The sequence below is a fragment of the Phyllobates terribilis genome, unplaced genomic scaffold (assembly GCF_046119375.1).
Source record: "Phyllobates terribilis strain yellow unplaced genomic scaffold, ASM4611937v1 Scaffold_1__5_contigs__length_1240528914, whole genome shotgun sequence".
Lineage (NCBI taxonomy): Eukaryota > Metazoa > Chordata > Amphibia > Anura > Dendrobatidae > Phyllobates > Phyllobates terribilis.
The window spans coordinates 66,447,339-66,470,106 of record NW_027362761.1 but is presented as its reverse complement, the minus strand read 5'-3'; the positions used below and the strand labels follow the sequence as shown (position 1 = coordinate 66,470,106).

The window sequence follows — 22,768 nt, the reverse complement described above, 5'->3', positions numbered from 1 at the left end:
AAGGTCTTTAGGGTCAAAATAGGCTGGGTCCTATTAATATATAAAAAGAATTGATACGATTGGTAAATGGCGTAATGAGAAAAAAAATTAAAAATGCCAGAATTACGTTTTTTTTCGGTGCCGCAATATTGAAATAAAATTCAATAACTGGTAATCAAAACATCGTATTTATCCCAAAATGGTATCAATAAAAACGTCAGCTTGGCGTGCAAAAAAGAAGCCCTCACCCAGCCCCAGATCCCAGAAACTGGAGACGCTACGGGTCTCAGAAAATGGCGCCATTTATTTTTGACAAACTTTTTGTTTTTTATTTTCACCACTTAAATAAAAAAGAACCTATACATGTTTGGTGTCTAAAAACTCGTAATACCCTGGAGTTTTCCAGTACACGATATGGTAAAGCCAATGGTGTCGATCAAAAGTACAACTTGTCACACAAAAAACAAGACCTCGCATGGCCATGTTGATGGAAAAATAAAAAAGTTATAGCTCTGGGAAGAAGGGGAGCAAAAAACGAAAACGCAAAAAAACGGAAAAAACCAAGGTGGTAAAAGGATTAAAGAGACAGTTTGAACAGTCATTCAGTGCAGACAAGGTACAGGCGCTCGGGGCATTATGGTGGGGCCAAATATTTACATTCACCTTCCCACCTGTTTGTTTTCTATCTATCTCCCCCTCTCGACAGCTCTGGCTTTATAGGACCAGAGAAGGGAGGAGAAAGATGGAAACCAAGCAGGTGGGAAGGTGTCTATAAATTATTGACCACACCATGATGCACTGAGCACCTGTACTTGGTTTCAGCAGTCATTCTGACAGTCCCTTTTAACTTGTTAAATGCTACTGTCAATCTCTGACAGCCGCATCTATAGCGCGAGGCCCAGGTGCACTGTTCTAATCGCTCATCTCTCACCTGCAGTGAGATTGTGGTGTGCTCATGGGTTGGCGTGGCAGCCGGGGTCTACTATGATTGTGCCCCTTTGAAGACCAGCTTGCAGGTGGAGTTCATAGCAGCTCACAAGTTGTACTATATATTTTCACTTGTGTGTAGTATAAGCAATCAGACGATCGATAATTCAAGACCTCTAAAAGGACAAAAAAATAAATTTTAAAGAAAAATGTTTTAAAAAAATACTACAAATAATAAATGTTTAAATCGACTTTCGTGTACCCCCCATTAAAAAGCATGTGTCATAAAAAAAATAATTATTTTTTTTGGAACAATTGTTAAAATGTAAAGTATTAAATTTTTTTTTTTTTTTAAATAACATTGTAATGGTTTAAAATACATTTTTTTAATATATCTGTTTTGATCTTTTCCAAACACTAGGGGGAGCAGCTGCTGATATTTGCCATGAAAACCTAGTGTACCACTAGCTCACATTATGACTGCAGTAAATTGGGGCGGGGTCTGCTCCCATGTGTGTGATTTCACTCCCTCCCCCTGTCCTTCTGGGTTTTTGCGCAAGGATAAGAGGATGTGTTTGGGATCACAGTGCGAAGATATTACTAATGACTGCAAAGTGATACTGCGATATGGGCAGTCACTGAGGACGGCTGGCAGCACCGATTCTGTTAGTTGGTTCAGCTTGCTGTATCGCGCGCTGGGGTTAGATAAACGGACTATATCTCAAGAAGGGATTAGATACTCTGAGTGTATAATGCCCTGGGATTGGATACGCGGACTATATCACATGCTGGGATTAGATACACAGACTGTATCATACAGGATGGGATTACACACAGGGTTCAGCAGAGTGTATCACATGATTAGTTTAGATACATGGGATGTATCACACAGGATGGGATGAGGTGCACGGCTCATCGGGCCATATCACACAGGATGGGATGAGCTGCACGGCTCAGTGGGACGTATCGCACATGAGAGGATGAAATGCATGGCTCTTCTCAGTGTAATGCCTCATTCAGATGTCTGTACTTAAGGGACGTCTGAATGAGGCTTTACTGCTGCATCTGCAAAGCGCATTAGACTTCTGTTGCACTTTAAATATGCAGCAGTAAAGCCTCATTCAGACGTCCCTGCACACACACAGCTGAATGAGGGCACGGGGTGTGCCCAATTCATAGATGAGGCATCCAAGGAATAGGAGATGCAGTGGGACACCCACCGCAATCTCCAATACCCAGGGGCTGTCTTATTTTCTTTGAGTAAGTATCGTATTCAGATGCTTACATATCAGCAAAGAAATATGGCAGCCCCCAGTGGCTGCAGAAAAAATTAATACGTAAATGGATATTAAAATTGTACATGCCATTTATTTTTTATTAAAAATTGATTATATAATCAATAATTATTAGTAGAAAGCTATAAATCATGACACATTCCCTTTATTCAAGAATATAGTTAATTAAAAAAAAAATACACCTATTTGGTAAAGCTGTATCTGTAAGAATCCCATCTATTAAAATATAAAATAACCCAAACTGTAAAGAGAAAACAAATTGAATCTATAGAATTGCATTTTTGCATACTCCACAAAAATGCCATAAGAAGCTATCAAAACATCATATCTACCCCAAAATGGTATCAATAACAACACCAGCTTGAAAAAAATCAACTGAAAAATGAAAACAGTATGGCAACACTTAAAAGAAACCTGTCACCATTAAAATGCCGTATAATCTGCAGAGTCCATGTTGTAGAGTAGGAGGAACTGAGCAAATTGATATTTTTCTGAGTAAAAATTCCGTTTAACTTGTGTTTTAATCATTTAACCTCTGCTCTTTCTGGGATTTTTAGTCCAGTGGGCGGTCTTATCAGTGACTGACAGCTTTATTTATATAATTGTACTTACAGAGACTGCTGTCAGTCACTGATAGGACCGCCCACTGGACCAAAAATCCCAGAAAGAGCAGAGGTTTAAATGATTGAAACACAAATTATACTAAATCTTTTCTCACAAAACTACAGTGGGTACGGAAAGTATTCAGACCCCTTTTAACTTTTTCACTATTTGTTTCATTGCAGCCAATTGGTAAATTCTAAAAAGTTCATGTTTTTTTCTCATTAAAGTACACACTGCACCCCATCTTTACTGAAAAAAGGAACAGAAATGTAGAAGTGTTTGCCAATTTATTAAAAAAGAAAAACTGAAATATCACATGGTCACAAGTATTCAGACCCTTTGCTCAGTATTGAGTAGAAGCACCCTTTTGAGCTAGTACAGCCATGAGTCTTCTTGGGAGTGATCCAACAAGTTTTTCACACCTGGATGGGGATCCTCTGCCATTCTTCCTTGCAGATCCTCTCCAGTTCCGTCAGGTTGGTCGGTGAACGTTGGTGGACAACCATTTTCAGGTCTATCCAGAGATGCTCAATTGGGTTTAGGTCAGGGCTCTGGCTGGGCCAGTCAAGAATGGTCACAGAGTTGTCCTGAAGCCACTCCTTTGTTATTTTAGCTGTGTGCTTAGGGTCATTGACTTGTTGGAAGGTGAACCTTCGACCAAGTCTGAGGTCCAAAGCACTCTGAAAGAGGTTTTCATCCATGATATCTCTGTACTTGGCCGCATTCATTTTTCCTTCAATTGCAACCAGTCGTCCTGTCCCTGCAGCTGAAAAACACCCCCATAGCATGATGCTGCCACCACCATGTTTCACTGTTTGGATTGTATTGAGCAGTGCCTGGTTTTCTCCACACATACCGCTTAGAATTATCACCAAAAAGTTCTATCTTCATATCATCAGACCAGAGAATCTGATTTCTCATAGTCTGGGAGTCCTTCATGTGTTTTTGAGCAAACTCTGTGGGCTTTCATATGTCTTGCACTGAGGAGAGGCTTCCGTCAGACCACTCTGCCATAAAGACCCAACTGGTGGAGGGCTGCAGTGATAGTTGACTTTGTGGAACTTTCTCCCATCTCCCTACTGCATCTCTGGAGCTCAGACACAGTGATCTTGGGGTTCTTCTTTACCTCTCTCACAAAGGCTCTTCTCCCACGATTGCTCAGTTTGGCTGGACGGACAGGTCTAGGAAGACTTCTGGTGGTCCCAAACTTCTTCCATTTAATGATTATGGAGGCCACTGTGCTCTTAGGAGCCTTGAGTAATGCAGAAATTCTTTTATAACCTTGGCCAGATCTGTGCCTTGCCACACTTCTGTCTCTGAGCTCCTTGTGCAGTTCCTTTTGAGCTCATGATTCTCATTTGGTCTGACATGCACTGTGAGCTGTGAGTTCTTATATAGACAGGTGTGTGCCTTTCCAAATCAAGTCCTATCAGTTTAATTAAATACAGCTGGGCTCCAATGAAGGAGTAGAACCATCTCAAGGAGGATCACAAGGAAATGGAAATCGTGACTTAAATATGAGTGTCTGAGCAAAGGGTCTGAATACTTATGACCATGTGATATTTCAGTTTTTCTTTTTTAATAAATTTGCAAATTTCTACATTTGTTTTTTTTTCAGTCAAGATGGGGTGCAGAGTGTACTTTAATGAAAAAAAAAAAAAAATGAACCTTTTAAAATTTACCAAATGGCTGCAATGAAACAAATTGTGAAAAATTTAAAGGGGTCTGAATACTTTCCGTATCCACTGTATAGATCAGTCTACTCCACTCCCTGCTCTATTACACAGTGCCTGCAGATTAAACTGCATTTTCATGGTGACCGGTTCCTTTTAAATGCAAACCTTTTTTCTTACTACTAACTCGGAGAATCCATATTGCAAAGTCATTTTTACTGCTGAATGAACAACGTAAAAACAAAAACATTCCAGAATCGCTTTTTTGTTTGGGGGGGCGGGGTTGCGCACTTTCATAGCACTCGTACTCAAACACGGGAAAAAAATACATCACATAGTAGCATAGATGGTGTCAATCAAAAGTTCAAATCGTCCAACAAAAAGCAAAACCTCATGGCTATGTCGGTGAAAAAATGAAAAAGTTATGACCCTTCAAAGAAGAGGAATAAGATGAAAGTGCAAAAAGTAAAATTTGCCCTGTCCTTAACCCCTTCCTGACCTTTGAGTTATATTTACCTCAAAGGTCGTGACCCTGCCTTTGAGGTGGGCTCACACGACGAGCCCGCATTTTTCCCTGCACATGATGACTGATTTTGTCAGTCGTCATGTGCCTTTAAACAGTGGTTGGTGGAGCGGTGCTCTGCTCGTAGCTGTTAACCAGCTAAATCCTGCTGTCAATCACTGACAGCGGGATTTTACACGCACTGGCCAGAAGCACGTCATTCATCCCGCCCATCGGCGCTTCTGCCACATGATCGCGGGGCGACACTGGGTTGTCATGACTGCCGGGGGTCAGTTGCTGATCCCCGTTTCTGTCATCACGGTTGTCCTGTGAACGGTGTTCATAGGAGATCGTGATGTCTGTTTATACATAGCCATGCTGAAGCCCTGTTATGTTTAGCACAGGCCATCGGAGGATCGAAGCTTCAAGTCTCCTAAGGGGACCATTAAATCCTGTGAAAGGTATTTTTTTTTGTTTCATGTTTTTTTAAAAAAAAACAAAAAAACACAGAAGTTAAAATCACCCCCATTTTGCACCACGAAAATTAAAACATTACATTAAAAAAATACACATTCTGTATTTCTGCATTCATAGAAGTCCGCTATATAAAATAAATAAATTAATCCAATCGGTAAACGACGTAGCGAGAAAAAAATCAAAACGCCAGAATTACTCTTTTTGACTGCTGCTGAATTGCAATAAAATGTAATAAGAGGTGATCAAAACATCGTAAATGTCAGCTCAGGGTGCACAAAATAAGCACTCACCGAGCCCCAGATCCCTAAAAATTAAAATGCTATGGGTCTCGGAAAATGGCCACATAAGCAAAAAAAACTTTCTTACAGATTTCTGAATATTTTTTTTCACCACTTAAATATAAAAATTCTATACATGTTTGGTATCTGCTTAATTGAACTGACCTGGAGAATCATATTACCAGGTCAGTTTTACCACATAGTTAACATAATAAATAAAACCCCCAAAAAACTATTGTGGAGTTGCACTTTTTTGCAATTCCAATGCACCTGGAATTTTTTTCCTGTTTTCCAGTGCATCACATAAAAATAAAATAAATGTTGTCATTCAAAAGTACAGCTTGTCCCCCCCAAAAAAAACACCACCACCCCCCCCCCCATACGTACAGCTATGGAGATGGAAAAATAAAAAAGTTATGGCTCTTGGAATGAGGGGAGAAAAAAATGAAAAAACGGAAAATCACAAGGTCAAAAAGGGGTTAAAGGGAATCTGTCAGTAGGATCAACCCTCCTGGTCTATATGGGCATATACAGTGCTGGCCAAAAGTATTGGCACCCCTGCAATTCTGTCAGATAATACTCAGCTTCTTCCTGAAAATGATTGCAATCACAAATTCTTTGTTATTATTCTCTTAATTTAATTTGTCTTCAATGAAAAAACACAAAAAGAATTGTCCTAAAGCCAAATTGGATGTAATTCCACACCAAACCTAAAAAAGGGGGTGGACAAAAGTATTGGCACCCTTTGAAAAATCATGTGATGTTTCTCTAATTCGTGTAATTAACAGCACCTGTAACTTACCTGTGGCACCTAACTGGTGTTGGCAATAACTAAATCACACTTGCAGCCAGTTAACATGGATTAAAGTTGACTCAACCTCTGTCCTGTGTCCTTGTGTGTACCACATTGAGCATGGAGAAAAGAAAGAAGACCAAAGAACTGTCTGAGGACTTGAGAAACCAAATTGTGAGGAAGCATGAGCAATCTCAAGGCTACAAGTCCATCTCCAAAGACCTGAATGTTCCTGTGTCTTCCGTGCGCAGTGTCATCAAGAAGTTTAAAGCCCATGGCACTGTGGCTAACCTCCCTAGATGTGGACGGAAAAGAAAAATTGATGGGAGATTTCAACGCAAGATTGTGCGGATGGTGGATAAAGAACCTCGACTAACATCCAAACAAGTTCAAGCTGCCCTGCAGTCCGAGGGTACAACAGTGTCAACCCATACTATCCGTCGACATCTGAATGAAAAGGGACTGTATGGTAGGATACCCAGGAAGACCCCACTTCTTACCCCAAGACATAAAAAAGCCAGGCTGGAGTTTGCCAAAACTTACCTGAGAGCCTAAAACGTTTTGGAAGAATGTTCTCTAGTCAGATGAGACAAAAGAAGAGCTTTTTGGGAAAAAGCATCAACATAGAGTGTACAGGAAAAAAAAAGAGGCATTCAAAGAAAAGAACACGGTCCCTACAGTCAAACATGGCGGAGGTTCCCTGATGTTTTGGGGTTGCTTTGCTGCCTCTGGCACTGGACTGCTTGACCGTGTGCATGGAATTATGAAGTCTGAAGACTGCCAACAAATTTTGCAGCATAATGTAGGGCCCAGTGTGAGAAAGCTGGGTCTCCCTCAGAGGTCATGGGTCTTCCAGCAGGACAATGACCCAAAACACACTTCCAAAAGCACTATAAAATGGTTTGAGAGAAAGCAATGGAGACTTCTAAGGTGGCCACTGGCCAGCAATGAGTCTAGACCTAAATCCCATAGAACACCTGTGGAGAGATCTCAAAATGGCAGTTTGGAGAAGATACCCTTCAAATATCAGGGACCTGGAGCAGTTTGCCAAAGAAGAATGGTCTACAATTCCAGCAGAGCATTGTAAGAAACTCATTTATGGTTACCGGAAGCTGTTGTTCAGTTATTTTGGCTAAAGGTTGTGCAACCAAGTATTAGGCTGAGGGTGACAATACTTTTGTCTGGCCCATTTTTGGAGTTTTGTGTGAAATGATCAATGATTTGATTTTTGCTTCATTCTCTTTTGTGTTTTTACCTTGCAAGCAAATTAAATGAAGAGAATAAGACCAAAGAATTTGTGATTGCAATCATTTTCAGGAAGAAACTGAGTATTATCTGACAGAATTGCAGGTGTGCCAATACTTTTGGCCAGCACTGTAGGTCATAGGAAGCTGAATAAAATCCATGTTTTTTCTCATATGTAAATGAGCTGTTCAGGACCATGGGCTGGAAACTGATCTCCCTGAGAATCTGCCACCACAGCTAAAGTTTAATGAAAGGGGGAGTTGCCACTGGGAGACCCCTTTCCATGTGTCCAACTCGCTCCCCCCTTACTGCTGCGAACCAATAGCTCCCACTGGAGGAGACAAAGGAGTTACGTCCTGTATACTGTCTCATCTGTGACTAGGCAGGGTTGCAGCTGTTGGTAAAACGATCCAGAGTACCGGACCTCTGAGAACGCTGTGACGTGTTTCTTGGATGCTGTAAGTAGGCTGCATGGTGGAGTCACAGAATCGAATCAGAGCATTTCTTCTACCTGCTCCAGTGAACGTCTTTGACTTCAAAAACTTGGCTAAAGTAGAAGGATCCCACTTGTTGGGTGAAGGGGACTTATGGCAGCCCCACATATACTTAGCAGTATATTACAGAAATAATGTTCCCAGTGTCTCTGAGCTCTGCACATGTATTTTATTGCTCCCTTAGTATCAGTGATAGACCTGGTCATTTGTGGCTTTGGGCATGATGTCGGATGGCTGGACATGCTAGGGCTAATGTTTTTGAGTTTTATATGGGATAGAGTCACAATGCATGCACTAACATGGGGAAACATTCACGGCTGTTTCCTAGTCAGATATATACAGTTGGATATGGATCCCAGAAGCTCACTCAGCTTTTATGCACACACACTGATTACATGCAAACAGGTCACAGGTGAGGATGTTACCTTTAGTAGCCATTCAAACCCATTTGTGTCAAATTTTGTACATGTTATCAGCCCAAAATCACCAGGGTATGTGAACTTTTTGATCAGGGTCATTTGGACAATTTTGGTTGTCATTAAGATTTAAAAAGATAAAACACAGTAGTTTGACAATAAATGGCTTCACCCAACCATTAACCATGAGTGGAGAAAAAGTTTTTTTGTTATCATTCATATTCTCTGAAACAAGGCCAAGAAAGGAAAAATTCTGCCGAGGTATGTAAACTTTTGAGCACAACTGTAGATATAAAGCCGTATTATATTAGATAATACCTAATGATCATCATCATGTAAATATGCCAAGGTTAAACCAACACTGAGGTATTGAACCAACTGTTTGACCATCTTGTATTTGATTACAGGAGACTTGCGGGATGTACTCTGTTTATCACTGGTGCCAGTCGTGGTATTGGAAAAGCCATAGCTTTAAAAGCCGCCAAAGATGGTGCTAACGTGGTGATAGCAGCGAAAACTGCAGATCCGCACCCTAAGCTCCCAGGAACAATCTATACAGCAGCTGAGGAAAGTATGTCTCAAAGTGTCTTATCTGTTGAATAAATACTGGAATTACATTTATACCTTTTTATAGAGGAGATTTTAAAGGGAACCGGAAAGAAGGATGTATACATTTGGTCAAGCTTCTAGTTGCTTTTGCTTGTACAACATAGTCCAGAAGCCTGTTGGAAGAGATAGTGAGATATGATATGTTTACCTGGGCCCCTATAGTGTCTTAACTGTATATATTTGTAAAAATTAGAGTTTTGTCTTCTGTTTTAGGTTATCAAATGTTCAGAAGTGTCCATCCAAATATAATTGATTATAAATATTTCAGCCCTTGTTTCCTCCATTCTCCGAACCCTTCCAGTTGACTGAGCTCCCTCAAGCATGGGTTATTCCATAGGATTTGCCCTTAAGTTATCATTGTTTTCTAGCAACCCCAGTGTTTTGCCCATTTTTTAATTAGCTGGGCTATTCCAAGATGCATGCACTTAGTGCAAACAAGCCAGCTTATATCACACCCACAGAAGTGGGATTGATGTCTCTGCAGTGACCTCTCCTCCCTGCACCCTAAATCCTGCGCATGCACAGATACAGCCCTAACTGCGTGCACGCTCAGTGAACTTCTGCCTAGGAGTCACACTACATGCCCCAAAACTCTGACAAGCTGAGTGATTTTCCTTACGAACTCACGACAGACACACTATACTGTTGTATTATAATGCTGAACCAGAAATCACAGCTATAACTTTGCATTAGTGGGATATAGTCCACAGGGAATAGGTGAGGGCACTCCAGAGATGTCAATCACACCCCTGTGGGTATGATATTGACTGACTAGCCCACACTAAGAGCACACCTCTTGGACTAGTCCAGCTAATTATATGATGTGGTGTCACAATATTATGTCTGGTTTTACGATTGTGCTGGGAACTTTGCCTTAACTTTGGGGTTACTAGAAATTCGTATTACATTTGTGAGACAATTTATGTAGATACATGGAAATATGCAGAACTGTGCCAATGGGCCACTCTGATACCTATAGTAAAGATTAAATTTGGACTGTGGGAGGTTACAGGTGAAAACTTGGTAATATCTTTTACCTTATTCATTCCAGTTGTGGTAGTGCTAAAAGCTGCTGATGTATTGTCCCTTTCATTAGGCAAATATTCATTACACTTCCTATTTTTAACCTTTGGAAAATTCAATAAATTGAGTAGTATCAAACATTGAAGAAATTCTCTTTGGACATCCCATCTGCACTTGACCAGTTTAATAACTGTTGTCTTTGCAAAAGGGGAATGATCAGAGGCAGAATGGTGTCCCATAAAGAAAAGGACTGATTGCAGATTTTTTTTAAAAGGGAACCTGTCCACTTCTCAGCCCCTCCTAACCCGCCACCATAACTTTATTTAAGCTTATTCCCAGATTATAAGAAGATACATATTTCTAAGTCAGAAAAATCAAGTTATAAATCTGGCACACAGTCTAAAAATCAGCCAGGACTAGCTTAGCGGTGGTTGATTTCCCCTGACTAGTCCTGCCTTGGATCTTATCACTCCCTGTGGGAACGGGATTTAACATCCACAACATAGATGATGTCAGTTTGGCTCACCAACTATCATGCATGAACAAGATGTTTGACCTTCCTTGCCATGCTCAATGAAGCCAGGTGTACACTCCCTGGCTTCATTGGTACCTCTCTGGGCATGAACAGTGTATTAGTGACATGGATCCTGCTTCACTAAGCCAGGCTGCAAAGTAAGATTGGCGTCAGTAATGCCTGCCTAGTCATGTGCAGTCCAGAAGTCGGAGAGCATACACCTGACTTCATTGCGTATGGCCAGGAAGGCAGTACATAATGTGAGAGTTGTTGAGCCCTGATGGTGACTTCATCTGTGTGGTGGTTGTTAAATATGCCCCCCCCCCCCCCCCCCCTCCAGGCAGGACACATTTGGGGAAATTGGCGCCCAACCGGACTAGTCTTGGCTAATTCGCGTACTGTAACTTGTTTTCATACTTAAAAGTAAGTGTATGGCACATAAATGACCTTTTTATAATCCATGAAAAAGCTTTACAGTACTGTGCAAAAGTTTGACCCAGATGTGGAAAAAATGCTGGAAAGTTAAAATGATTTCAAAAGTACAAGTGTTAATAGTTTTGTATTTTGTGAATTGATAAAAATAAAGTGAATGAACAAAAGAGAAATCTAAATCAATTCAATATTTGGTGTGACCACTCTTTGCCTTCATAGCATCAAAACATCAAGGTACACTTTCACATAGTTTGAAAGAACTCAGCAGGGAGGTTGTTCCAAACATCTTGGAGAACTAACCACAGATCTTCTGTGGATGTAGGCTTGTGCAAATGTTTCTATCCCTTCATGTAATCCCAGACAGACTCTATATAATATTGAGATCAGGGCTCTGTGGGAGCCATATCATCACTTCCAGGACTCTTTGTTCATCTTTATGTTGCAGATAGTTCTTAATGACATTGGCTGTATATTTGGGGTTTTTTGATCTGCTGTAAAATACATTTGAAGCCAATTGGAGGCCTCCATGATGGTATTGCATGATGAATACTGATGTAGCTTCTGATCAGTAGATGGCATACTATTATTTTGGGGTGGAAATCTTCAATTTATCCAACAATACTGATACGCTCCATCTAGTCTGTAGAACGTTTTCTGGCTAGTATGTCTTGGGAATGTAATATAGTATAACTTGACTACTCCATGTATTTTCTCTGTACAGTTGAAGCTGCTGGTGGGAAGGCTTTGCCATGCATTGTCGATGTGAGAGATGAAAATCAGATCAGCGAAGCCGTGGAAAAGGCAGTGAAAACATTTGGAGGTATTCCATCTCTTTTAGCATTGTACGGGCTTACTTACTATATCAAAACAAATTGCCATTTCTTATGTCTTGTTCACACATGTAACAACAAGCAGACTTGTGTAGCAATAACAGTATGCTTGTAGACATAACTGTAATACTCCAATAATGTTAATCTTTTATTCTTTCGAATGGCAGTAATTTTATGGATAATTGACTTAATGTTGACAGAAAAAAGGTTTAATGGTAGGGTATTGCTAATCCTGAGCTCCAGTAAATATCTGAATATCCAACATAAAGTGCCAATCAGCCTTTTTGGCTTAATGCTATATAGTATCATTGCTATTTGTTTGGTTGCTGTACAGATAATTACTGATATTGTATAGTTGAGAATTAGAAGTGATGTTTTAAAATGACTTATTTGTGAAAATTCTTGTATTCCGTCCACAAATTAAACTGCAATGAGGACCTGTGAATCATTCTCTTGTTTCCATGTGCGGCATGTGATCGCTTTCCGGGACCATTGCAGTCTTGTTGGTGGAATCTACAGACAATCTAATAAGGCATGTCAGGCCTCCCTTCAAGAAGGGCCATTTATAGGGACAAACACTGATTGAAGTGGAATACCCCTTTTGAAGATCCAGTTTCTTGCTGAATTCTATAACTTTGATCATACTAAAGTTTGCCTTATGTGTTTATTTTTATGGTTCATATCATGATATTCCTTTAAAGGGCAATTCCAATCTCCATAGATGGAAATTGATTAAAATTTGCAGCCATTCTAGATATGAACACTTCTTCTTTTTTTTTTTTTTTTTTTTTTTAGGCAGCTCGTTGCCTACTAGACCGAACATTGCTGTGGTGTACCATGTAAGCAGTGCTCTGAAGTTGCCCATGATTAGGAGGTATCGGCACACTCAACAGAGCCTGGTTACCTTCAAAACAGCGTTTACAAGCTCAATAGAAATGAGCATCTGAGCACTGCACATGTCCTGCTGTTTAGTGGTGGTGGTCGGTCTCCAAGACAACAAGCTGTAAATTAAAGAAAACTATTAGTATATCAACAACAGTTGAAAATTTTAGCAAGCAGCGAATTGCAAAATGTGCTTGTATTTACAAGCACTAATTGACAATACCATTTCTGAAGATCAGAAAAACCCCTTAACTACCACCTGCAATTCCTTATATATTTCAGTCAAGGATAACAAATGTCTACTAATACTTTTTTATTATTATTTATTTACTTAAATAGGTATTGACATCTTGGTGAACAATGCTAGCGCCATCAGCCTGACCAACACTGTGGATACTCCAATGAAAAAAGTTGATCTCATGATGGGCATCAATACCAGAGGAACATATCTGACGTAGGTAGCACTTCAAAAACTTTCACATTAAAACATATGACAAGTTATAGTATTACTTTGTTGCATTATCAGTAATTACTAATAGGTTGCTTTATTATCTGTCAACAACTTTATGTAAGGGAGATATCTCCATTTTGCATAATATTAAAGGAAAATGGTTATTTACTTTATTAATGAGAAATTCTGCATATATAGTTAATGGTGAAAAATTAAAAATATATTAGATTGATATGAGTGAATGACAGCTCTGTTATTAGTATGCGGAGGCAAATACACATCTACTACTTGTCTCCAGTGTGTGCTCCATGCACAAATCTCTTATATATCGTTCTGGAGTCCAGGCATATAAGGGCGGCACGGTGGCTCAGTGGTTAGCACTTAAGCCTTGCAGCGCTGGGGTCCTGGGTTCAGATCCCACCAAGGACAACATCTGCAAGGAGTTTGTATGTTCTCCCCATGTTTGCATGGGTTTCCACCCACACTCTTCCAAAGACATACTGATAGGGAACTTAGATTGTGAGCCCCATTGGAGACAGTGCCGATATTGTCTGTAAAGCGCGGTGGAATTAATGCCGCTATATAAGTAAATAAAATATAAGGCGTGGGAGACAATTGCCACTTCTCAGCTGAGACCGCAGCTAGGAAAGTACAGGTTTTTCAGTCTCTGAATGTCACCCCAAGTGTTATTCACCAATTGCAAACCAATATCTTGAAAATTGTGCGGAATAAAAAATATGCAGGTACAGGTACTGGGTGGGAGCGCTCGGATTTTCACATCCTACATCACAATGAGAGAAAGCCCTAATTTGCTAGTTATTTTCATAAGTCTTCCATTTTACTTGTACCTATCCTATCAAATACCTTAATTGGCATCACTTCTGGTTTATGTCTAGTAATGAGGAGAAGAGACGTGTAAGGCTCAAATAGAAGAGATTTCAGCACATACTCATCACAGCCCTTGTTTACTGGGTGTTGAGTCGGTAAGCCAAACCTCCGACTCCAACTCCTCAATTACCATGACACCGACTCCACGACTCCCGACTCCCGACTCCCTCATACATGGCTCATGTTTAACCACTTCGCACCAGAGCCTGTTTTTGCCTTTCGTGACCGGGCCAATTTTTTCAATTCTGACCACTGTCACTTTATGAAGTAATTACTCTGGAACGCTTCAACATATTCCCCTGATTCTGAGACTGTTTTTTCATGACATATTGTACTTCATGATAGTGGTAAAATTTCTTCGATATAACTTGCGTTTATTTGTGAAAAAATCGGAAACTTGGCGAAAATTTTGCAATTTTCAAACTTAGAATTTTCATGCCCTTAAATCAGAGAGATATGTCACACAAAATAGTTAATAAATGACATTTCCCACATGTCTACTTTACATCAGCACAATTTTGGAACCAAAATTTTTTTTTGTTAGGGAGCTATAAGGGTTAAAAGTTGACCAGCGATTTCTCTTTTTTCCAACAAAATTTACAAAAACATTTTTTTTAGGGACCACATCATATTTGAAGTCACTTTGAGAGGTCTTTATGACAGAAAATACCCAAAAGTGACACCATTCTAAAAACTACACCCCTCAAGGTGCTCAAAACCACATTCAAGAACTTTATTAACCCTTCAGGTGCTTCACAGGAATTTTTGGAATGTGGAAGAAAAAAATGAACATTTAACTTTTTTCACAAAAATGTTATTTTAGATCCAATTTTTTTATTTTCACAGGGGTAACAGGAAAAAATGGACCCCAAATTTTTTTGTGCAATTTCTCCTGAACACGCCGATAGCCCATATGTGGAGGCAAATTACTGTTTGGGCGCATGGCAGGGTTTGAAAGGGAAGGAGCGCCATTTGACTTTTTGAATGTAAAATTTGTTTGAATAATTAGCGGATGCCATGTCGCATTTGGGGAGCCCCTAATGTGCCTAAACAGTGGAAACCCCCCACAAGTGCCACCATTTTGGAAACTAGACCCCTTAGGGAACTTATCTAGATGTGTGGTGAGCACCTTGCACCCCCAGCTGCTTCACAGAAGTTTATAATATTGAGCCGTAAAAATACAATTTTCACATTTTTCCCACAAAAAAAATGTTTTTCATTCCCTAATTTTGCATTATCATAAGGGTAACAGGATAAATTGCACCATGAAATTTGTTGTGCAATTTCTCCTGAGTACGCCGATACCCCATATGTGGGGGAAAACCACTGCTTTGGTGTACGGCAGGGTTCGGAAGAGAAAGGAGCGCTATGTTGGCTGGGATAGGCAGCAGACACCATGTCACATTTGAAGAGTCGCTGACATGCCGAAACAGCAGAAACCCCCACAAGTGACCCCATTTTGTAAACTACACCTCTCAAGGAATTCATCTAGGGAAGTAGTGAGTATTTTTTAATTTTTAAATTTATACCATTGGGCAGTGAAAAAAGCATAATTATATTTTTACCACAAAAAAATGTTTTACCCTCAGATTTTACATTTTCACACAGGGCAATGGGTAAAAATGGTGCCGAAATGTGTCACACAATTTCTTCTAAAAGTGGCAATACCCCATATGTGGCTGTATCGTACCGCTCAGCCATACGGCGAGATCTGGGGGGGACGGAGCGCTATTTGACAATTGGAGAACAAATTATTGTAGAATAGGCATTTGGATTTGGGAGCACAAAATTTTCTGAATTTCTTTTGGGGGGCAAGGGCCATTTCGCTTTTCCAGAGCCTTTCTGCTACCAGTAACTTGGAAGTCCCTTATATTTTTAACAGATGACGGACCTGAGTGGGAACATTTTACGTAACATTTATCCGGCGCTCTAGGCTGAGCACTTACATCGGGGTTTCCATCTAAATTTCCAAGTGATGTAATTCAGATGAAACCCCTGCCGGATCCATTTACTGTAATGAGGCAGCAGAGTTACTCTGGACTCCGTCTGGCCTCTGTTTAGCGGTGTCCTTTTTTTCTGAAGTGCACAAAACTGTGGCCAACCGCACTTTTATGCATGCCTAAAACAAATGACACCGTGGGATCACAGGCCAGACGGCATCCACAGTGCCCTATATCTGCTTCATTACAGGGAATCTTCCGTCATGGGTTCTGTCTGAATCACATATTTCAGAGATTTACACGGAAACTCGGGTGTAAGTGCTCAGCGCAGAGCGCAGGATAAATGTGAGCAGAGCCTTACTGCGATCTTTGGGAGACATAATAAACAAATCAGTAGCAGGTGAAGAATTGGTTTTATTTATTTTTTACGCCGTTTCTAGTGTGATATAACTGATTAGATTACTTTATTCTTCGGGTCGGTGCGATTACAGAGATACCAGATTTATATCGGGTTTTTATGACTGACAGCTGTCACACACTAAGATGCTTTTTTTTTGCAAAATCTAGTTTTTGCATCACCATATTTTGAGAGCTATAATTTTTCCATATTTCGGCCGACAGACTCATGTGACGGCTTGTTTTTTGCGGGACGAGTTGACATTTTTATTGGTACCATTTTTGGGTACGTGAATTTTTTGATCGCTTTCTATTCCGTTTTTTGGGAGGTAAAATTAAAAAAAAAAAACAATTCAGGAATTGTTTTTTGAGTTTTTTTTTTATGCCGTTCTGCGTGTGGTAAAAGTGATCAGGCAGCATTATTTTTCGGGTCAGTACGTTTACCGCGATACTACACTTACTGTATTTTTTTTTTTTTTATGTTTTGGCGCTTTTACACAATAAAACAATTTTATAGAAAAAAATATTTTTTTTTGCATTGGTTTATTCTGAGCGCTATAACTTTTTTATTTTTCGGCTGATGGAGCTGTATGGTGGCTTTTTTTTTGCGGAACAAGATGACGTTTTCAGCGGTACCATTTTTATTTCTATTTTGTTTTTTGATCGCATTTTTTTCCACTTTTTGTTTGGCGATATGATGAAAAAGCATATTTTTTTGCTCCGTTTTTTATTTATTTTTATTACGGTGTGCACAGAAGGAGTTAATTAGTGTGACCGTTTTATAGCTCGGGTTGTTTCGGACGCGGCGAAACCAAATATGTGTACTTTTTTTTGGTTTTGTGAAAATATACGGATTTATTGGTTTAATATTTTATTTATTTTGTGATTTATTTTATTTTTTTTTTTAACAGTTAAACTTTTTTTACTTTTTTTTACTTTTTTACTTAGTCCCTGTATGGGACATTAATTTTTATTTTTCTGATCACTGATCTCATGTAATGTAATAGACATGTATTACATTACATGAGATCTTCGCTGACTGTTTCACAGTCAGTCTCCTGCCTGGCTTCAGCTGCAGGCTGAGCCAGGCAGGACAACATATATGGCAGAGCTGGAGGCGGTCATGTGACCTCCAGCTGCCATAGCAACCCCAGGTCCTGGAAGCTATCAGGGGTCGTCGGAGAGGTAAGTAAGACGACCTCCTCTCCTCCTTCTATCTTCTATATGCTGCGATCACTATAGATCGCGGCATATAGAACATAGCAAAGGGTTAACATCACTGGGACCTGATCCAATCAGGTCCCGATGATGTCCCCTGTCAGAGCTAACGCTCTGCACCGGAATCGCAGCGCTTGCAGGACCCTGGGGGTCCTGAGCACTGCGAGACCACCCACCGTTTTTAAACGTCGGCGCTGCACAGTGCCCAGGCAGCGCGGACGTTTATCTACAGTGGGCGGTCGGGAACCGGTTAAGTGATACATTTATTGTAGCACAGATTCATCTCAGCTAAAAGTCTAGACCAGTGTTTCCCAAACCCCATCCTCACGGACCCTCACAGGTCATGTTTTCAGGATCTCCTTAGTATTGCACAGGGAGAGAATTCCTGATGCCTTGATACTTCAATCATCTGTGTAATACTAAGGAGATCCTGAAAACATGACCTGTGGGGGGCCGTGAGGATGGGGTTTGGGAAACGCTGGTCTTAGACCCTTAGATCAGGAATAGGACAGACATTTATAGGACATTTCATAACTTTCCCAAATTCTTATGAAAAAAATATTCCCCACAAACTACATTGAACTACTGTACCCAATTTATTATATATTTTAGGAGTTGGAGCCGGTCCATTTTATACAGACTGTCTCCACCAAAATGGACACTGACTCCGACTCCACAGCCCTGCAGTAGACTGATGTTTAGATGAGATTGACACCAGCTTGCTAAAGCTAATACCTCCTGTGTTGTTCCTACAACCTGACTTTAAAGGGGTCTTGGCCACGTTGAAAATTCCTGATATAAGCTGTAGCCCAAATCCGAGAGTGGACAGAAGTTGTCTTGATTGCATCAAGCATACCGTGTCAGATTTTGTTTCATTTCGTTGACAGATTTTAGGAAGCATATTGTCCTTGTCTGCTTTCTTCTGTTCCCAAAAGGTTGCAGCTTGAAAAATGAGAAATTTGGAAAGTAGCAATTTATAAAGAGGTTCCTATCCAAGAAATTCCTTTAAAGTTAAGCACAAGCACGTCAAATTTTATTAAATGTATTCTGTTTTTCTTCAGGACAATTACAGCTTAATGCTAGTGTCTAACAAGTTTTATTCTTCTTATTCTAAGGTATAGTGGTTGTCCATGTCCTATTACTGCATACTGAAGTTAAATAGGGAAGTTGTCAGCTAGGAAACCATCTTCTATGAAACAAACTGAAGAGGTCTAACATGCTCTCAATGGCCACCATGTAATACTTCAGCCAATGGCAACTTTGCCTGGAAAATCTGTTGTCTGCCAAGTCTCGGTAGTGAGATAACCCAACTCGTATTTCCTCCCTCCACTAACCTACCTAAACCCGATATTGCCATCTCCGTTTGTGGCTCCACCATTATTCCCCAGCAACATGCCCGCTGTCTTGGGGTCATATTTGATTCAGATCTTTCCTTTAATCATCACTTCAAATCACTCGCTCGCTCATGCCATCTACACCTCAAAAACATATCTAGAATCAGAACTTTTCTTACCTTTTGACTCTTACTGTAGCTCTTATTCATTCTCGTCTGGACTACTGCAACTCTTTACTAGTCGGTATTCCTCTTTCTAAACTTTCCCCTCTCAAATCCATCCTGAACGCAGCAGCCAGGATCATATTCCTCGCCAACCGCTACACCGATGCCTCTTCCCTGTGCCAGTCATTGCACTGGTTGCCCATCCAATACAGAGTTCAATATAAACTTATCATTCTTACCCACAAAGCTCTCTACAATTCAGCATCACTCTATATCTCCTCCCTCATCTCAGTCTACCACCCTACTCATGCCCTTTGTTCTGCTAATGACTTAAAACTAAAATTCTTCATAATCCGAACCTCCTACTCCCATCTCCAAGATTTCTCACCTGCTGTGCCAATTCTTTGGAATGCACTACCCAGGACAATTCGATTAATTCCCAATACCAACAGTTTTAAGCATTCCCTAAAAACCCATTTCTGTAGAGTGGCCTATTGCCTCAACATAGTTACCCAACTGTCCCAGTATGGCCCATATTAAAATTTTCTTTAAAATCATGTTCATACCATCCAAGCACTTAATAGCATCTGTCTGGACTGTACACATACTGGCTGGTGACCAGTTCATGTAGTGTTATGTACTTACCCTATTTAGCATATTATGGCTGTATTATACAATATATTAGAAAAATTCCCAAAAACATGTTAGATCGGGCACATCAACATACATGGGTAAGAGTGTGCCCAACACAACTCCATCAAACACAGAAAAAAACAACTTTATTAAAAAATTTTTTTTATTAAAATACAAAAAACATATAGCTATATAAAGTCAGTGTGCAATGAAGTAGTGCAGAATAACCCCTAAAGACTAGCCAGCTGGAGATAAGATTAGGGTAACCCGTGTAGTATGTGGGGTGGGTAATTGGGAATCATTTACCCAATGGTAGGTAGTCGGCCTAAAAATTACAGTTTACACCCTACCCTAGTGGTCATAGTAGGAGCACAGGAAACCATTCCAATAGTAAACCTAAAGTCAGCCAGCAACCAAAGATCAGTGGATGTCATATTCGCGAGTAAAATTCTCACCAAAACCGGTAGACCAACTCCACTTACCCACAAGGTAGTATCCCTCAAACCCCTTAGGCCAGTGTGCAGGGCTGTTAAATCTCTTCCCAACGTGCGTTTCGCGTTGCTTTCTCAAGGGAAGTATTGATATACAATATGTGTATATTTTACCTTTTGTGTCTCTCCTATTTCCTTATAGACTGTAAGCTTGCAAGCAGGGCCCTCACTCCTTTTAATATCTGAGTTATGCTTATTCTGTAACGTCTTTTTGTCTGTACAAGCCCCCCCTAAAAGTGTAAAGTGCTGCGGAATATGTTAGCGCTATAAAAATAAATATTATTATATTATAACCCTTTTAAAATTTCCTTGACATGGATGTTGGCAATGTTTATATGCCAGTCAAATGATAATTTGGAATGTGTTTATCTCTACATATAGTCTTCCTTTTAAAGAAGCACTCCCATCTAATTTTTTATTCATTAAATGTGTGTGTATATGCATGTAATGTAGACTGAGTGTATCACTCCTTCACCCCCGGGCCATTTTCTGTTTTTGTTTTTTTTTTTCCCCTTTTCCAAGTTCCATATTTTTTTTTTTTTTTTTGTCCACATAGCCGTATGAGGACTTCTTTTTTGCGGGATGAGTGGTACTTTTGAATGACACCATTCATTCTACCACATAGTGTACTTGAAAATGGGGGAAAAATTCCAAGTGCAGTAAAATTGCAAAACAAAAAAGTGCAATTCCACAATATTTTTTTTATTTAAGATGCTCGCTGTATGATAAAATTGTCCAGGCAATATGATTCCCCAGGTCAGTACAAGTACTCAGATACCAAACGTATAGGTTTTTTTGTTGTTGTTTTTTTAGTTTATGATTTTTTTTTCACTACTTACCAATTTATTTATTTTTTTTTATGAAATTTTTTTTGCTTTTGTCACTATTTTCCGAGACTCATAGCTTTTTCAATTTTCGGGATCTGGTGCTGGGTGAGGGCTTATGTTTTGCGCCCTGAACTGACATTTTTATTGATACCATTTTGGGGTACATACAATGTTTTGATTTGCTTCTTATTGCATTTTATTGCAATGTTGTGGCGGCTAAAAGACCATAATTCTGGTGTTTCGATTTTTTTTTTTTTTTTTCTTGTTACGCCGTTTACTGATTGGATTAATTTACTTTATAATTTAATATATCAAACATTTCGTTGAATGCAGCGATGCCAAATATGTGTATTTTTTGTTTTTTTTTAATTATTATTTTATTTTTAATGGGACAAGGGGAGTGATTTGAGCTTTTGACATTTTTTTTCTTTGTATTATTCATATTTTTCAATATGAATAATAGTCCCCTTAGGAGACTTGAAGCTACGATCCTCCAATCGCTTGTTATATGTAGCAGGGCTTCAGCACTGTTATGTATAGCAGAAATTGCAATGAACGCCGGCCACAAGCCAGTGTTCACAGGAGGATAGTAATGACACGCATGGAGGTCATCAGCAGACTCCTGGCAATCATGATAACCCATCAGCGCCCTGCGATCACGTCACAGGCATACCAATAGGCGCGTGTAATGGTGCGCCCCTGAAGGCGCTTGTTAAATGCCGCTGTCAGAGATTGACAGCGGGATTTAACAGGATAACAGCCGCAGGCGGAGCACTGCTCTTCGCGTGGCTGTTAAAAGCACATGATTGCTGATTAAGTCAGCCAATGTGAGTCCACATCAAAGGCAGGGACACGACATATCACGTAAATATGTTGTGAAGGGGTTAATATGCTCACCTACTGTCGCGCTCTGTTGTACAGTGCCGTTCTTCTCCTCTTCTCAGAGATGTGACCCAGAAGTGACTTTTACAATGTAAGCCTATGCAGCATCAGAACCAGGCTCCATATGCTTACATTGTATAAGAAACTTCCGGCTGATGCATAGTAAGCCTGCTAGTCGCAGTTGCAGTGACGTCACTCAGAAGAAGAACAGAACAGCGCTGGAGACCAGAGAGAGCAGTGGTATGTGAGTATATTAATACACTCACACTACATTGCATGCACAGATATACACATTTCATAGAAAAAAATAGGTGGAAGTTCTTCTTTAACAATGCACTTCATGAAGTTGAGACATAATGGTCAGTGGGTAGGGCAGCATGGTTAGTCCTTGATTATCACTGTTACCTTGCAGCTTTGGGATTTTGGGTTCAAATCTAACAAATGACAGCATCTGCATAGCATTTGTATATTTTCCCTGTATTTATGAAGATTTGCTTTCGGAACCACCTTTTTTCCCCACACTGCAGATATATTCCTCTGAGACTCGCGATGTATGTAAAGCTTTGGGGAAT

General features: G+C 40.0%; 1 protein-coding gene across 2 annotated transcripts in view; it reads left to right on the top strand.

Moving 5' to 3' along the window:
- The window catches only part of HSDL2 (hydroxysteroid dehydrogenase like 2), a 90,689-nt gene that overhangs the window by 10,083 nt on the left and 57,838 nt on the right, over positions 1 to 22,768 (top strand). For both annotated transcript variants that reach the window (XM_073663675.1, XM_073663607.1), the window contains 3 exons: positions 9,090 to 9,253; positions 11,982 to 12,080; positions 13,312 to 13,426. In XM_073663675.1, the coding sequence (XP_073519776.1) occupies positions 9,090 to 9,253; positions 11,982 to 12,080; positions 13,312 to 13,426 (378 nt within the window). The remainder of the gene's footprint in view (positions 1 to 9,089; positions 9,254 to 11,981; positions 12,081 to 13,311; positions 13,427 to 22,768) is intronic.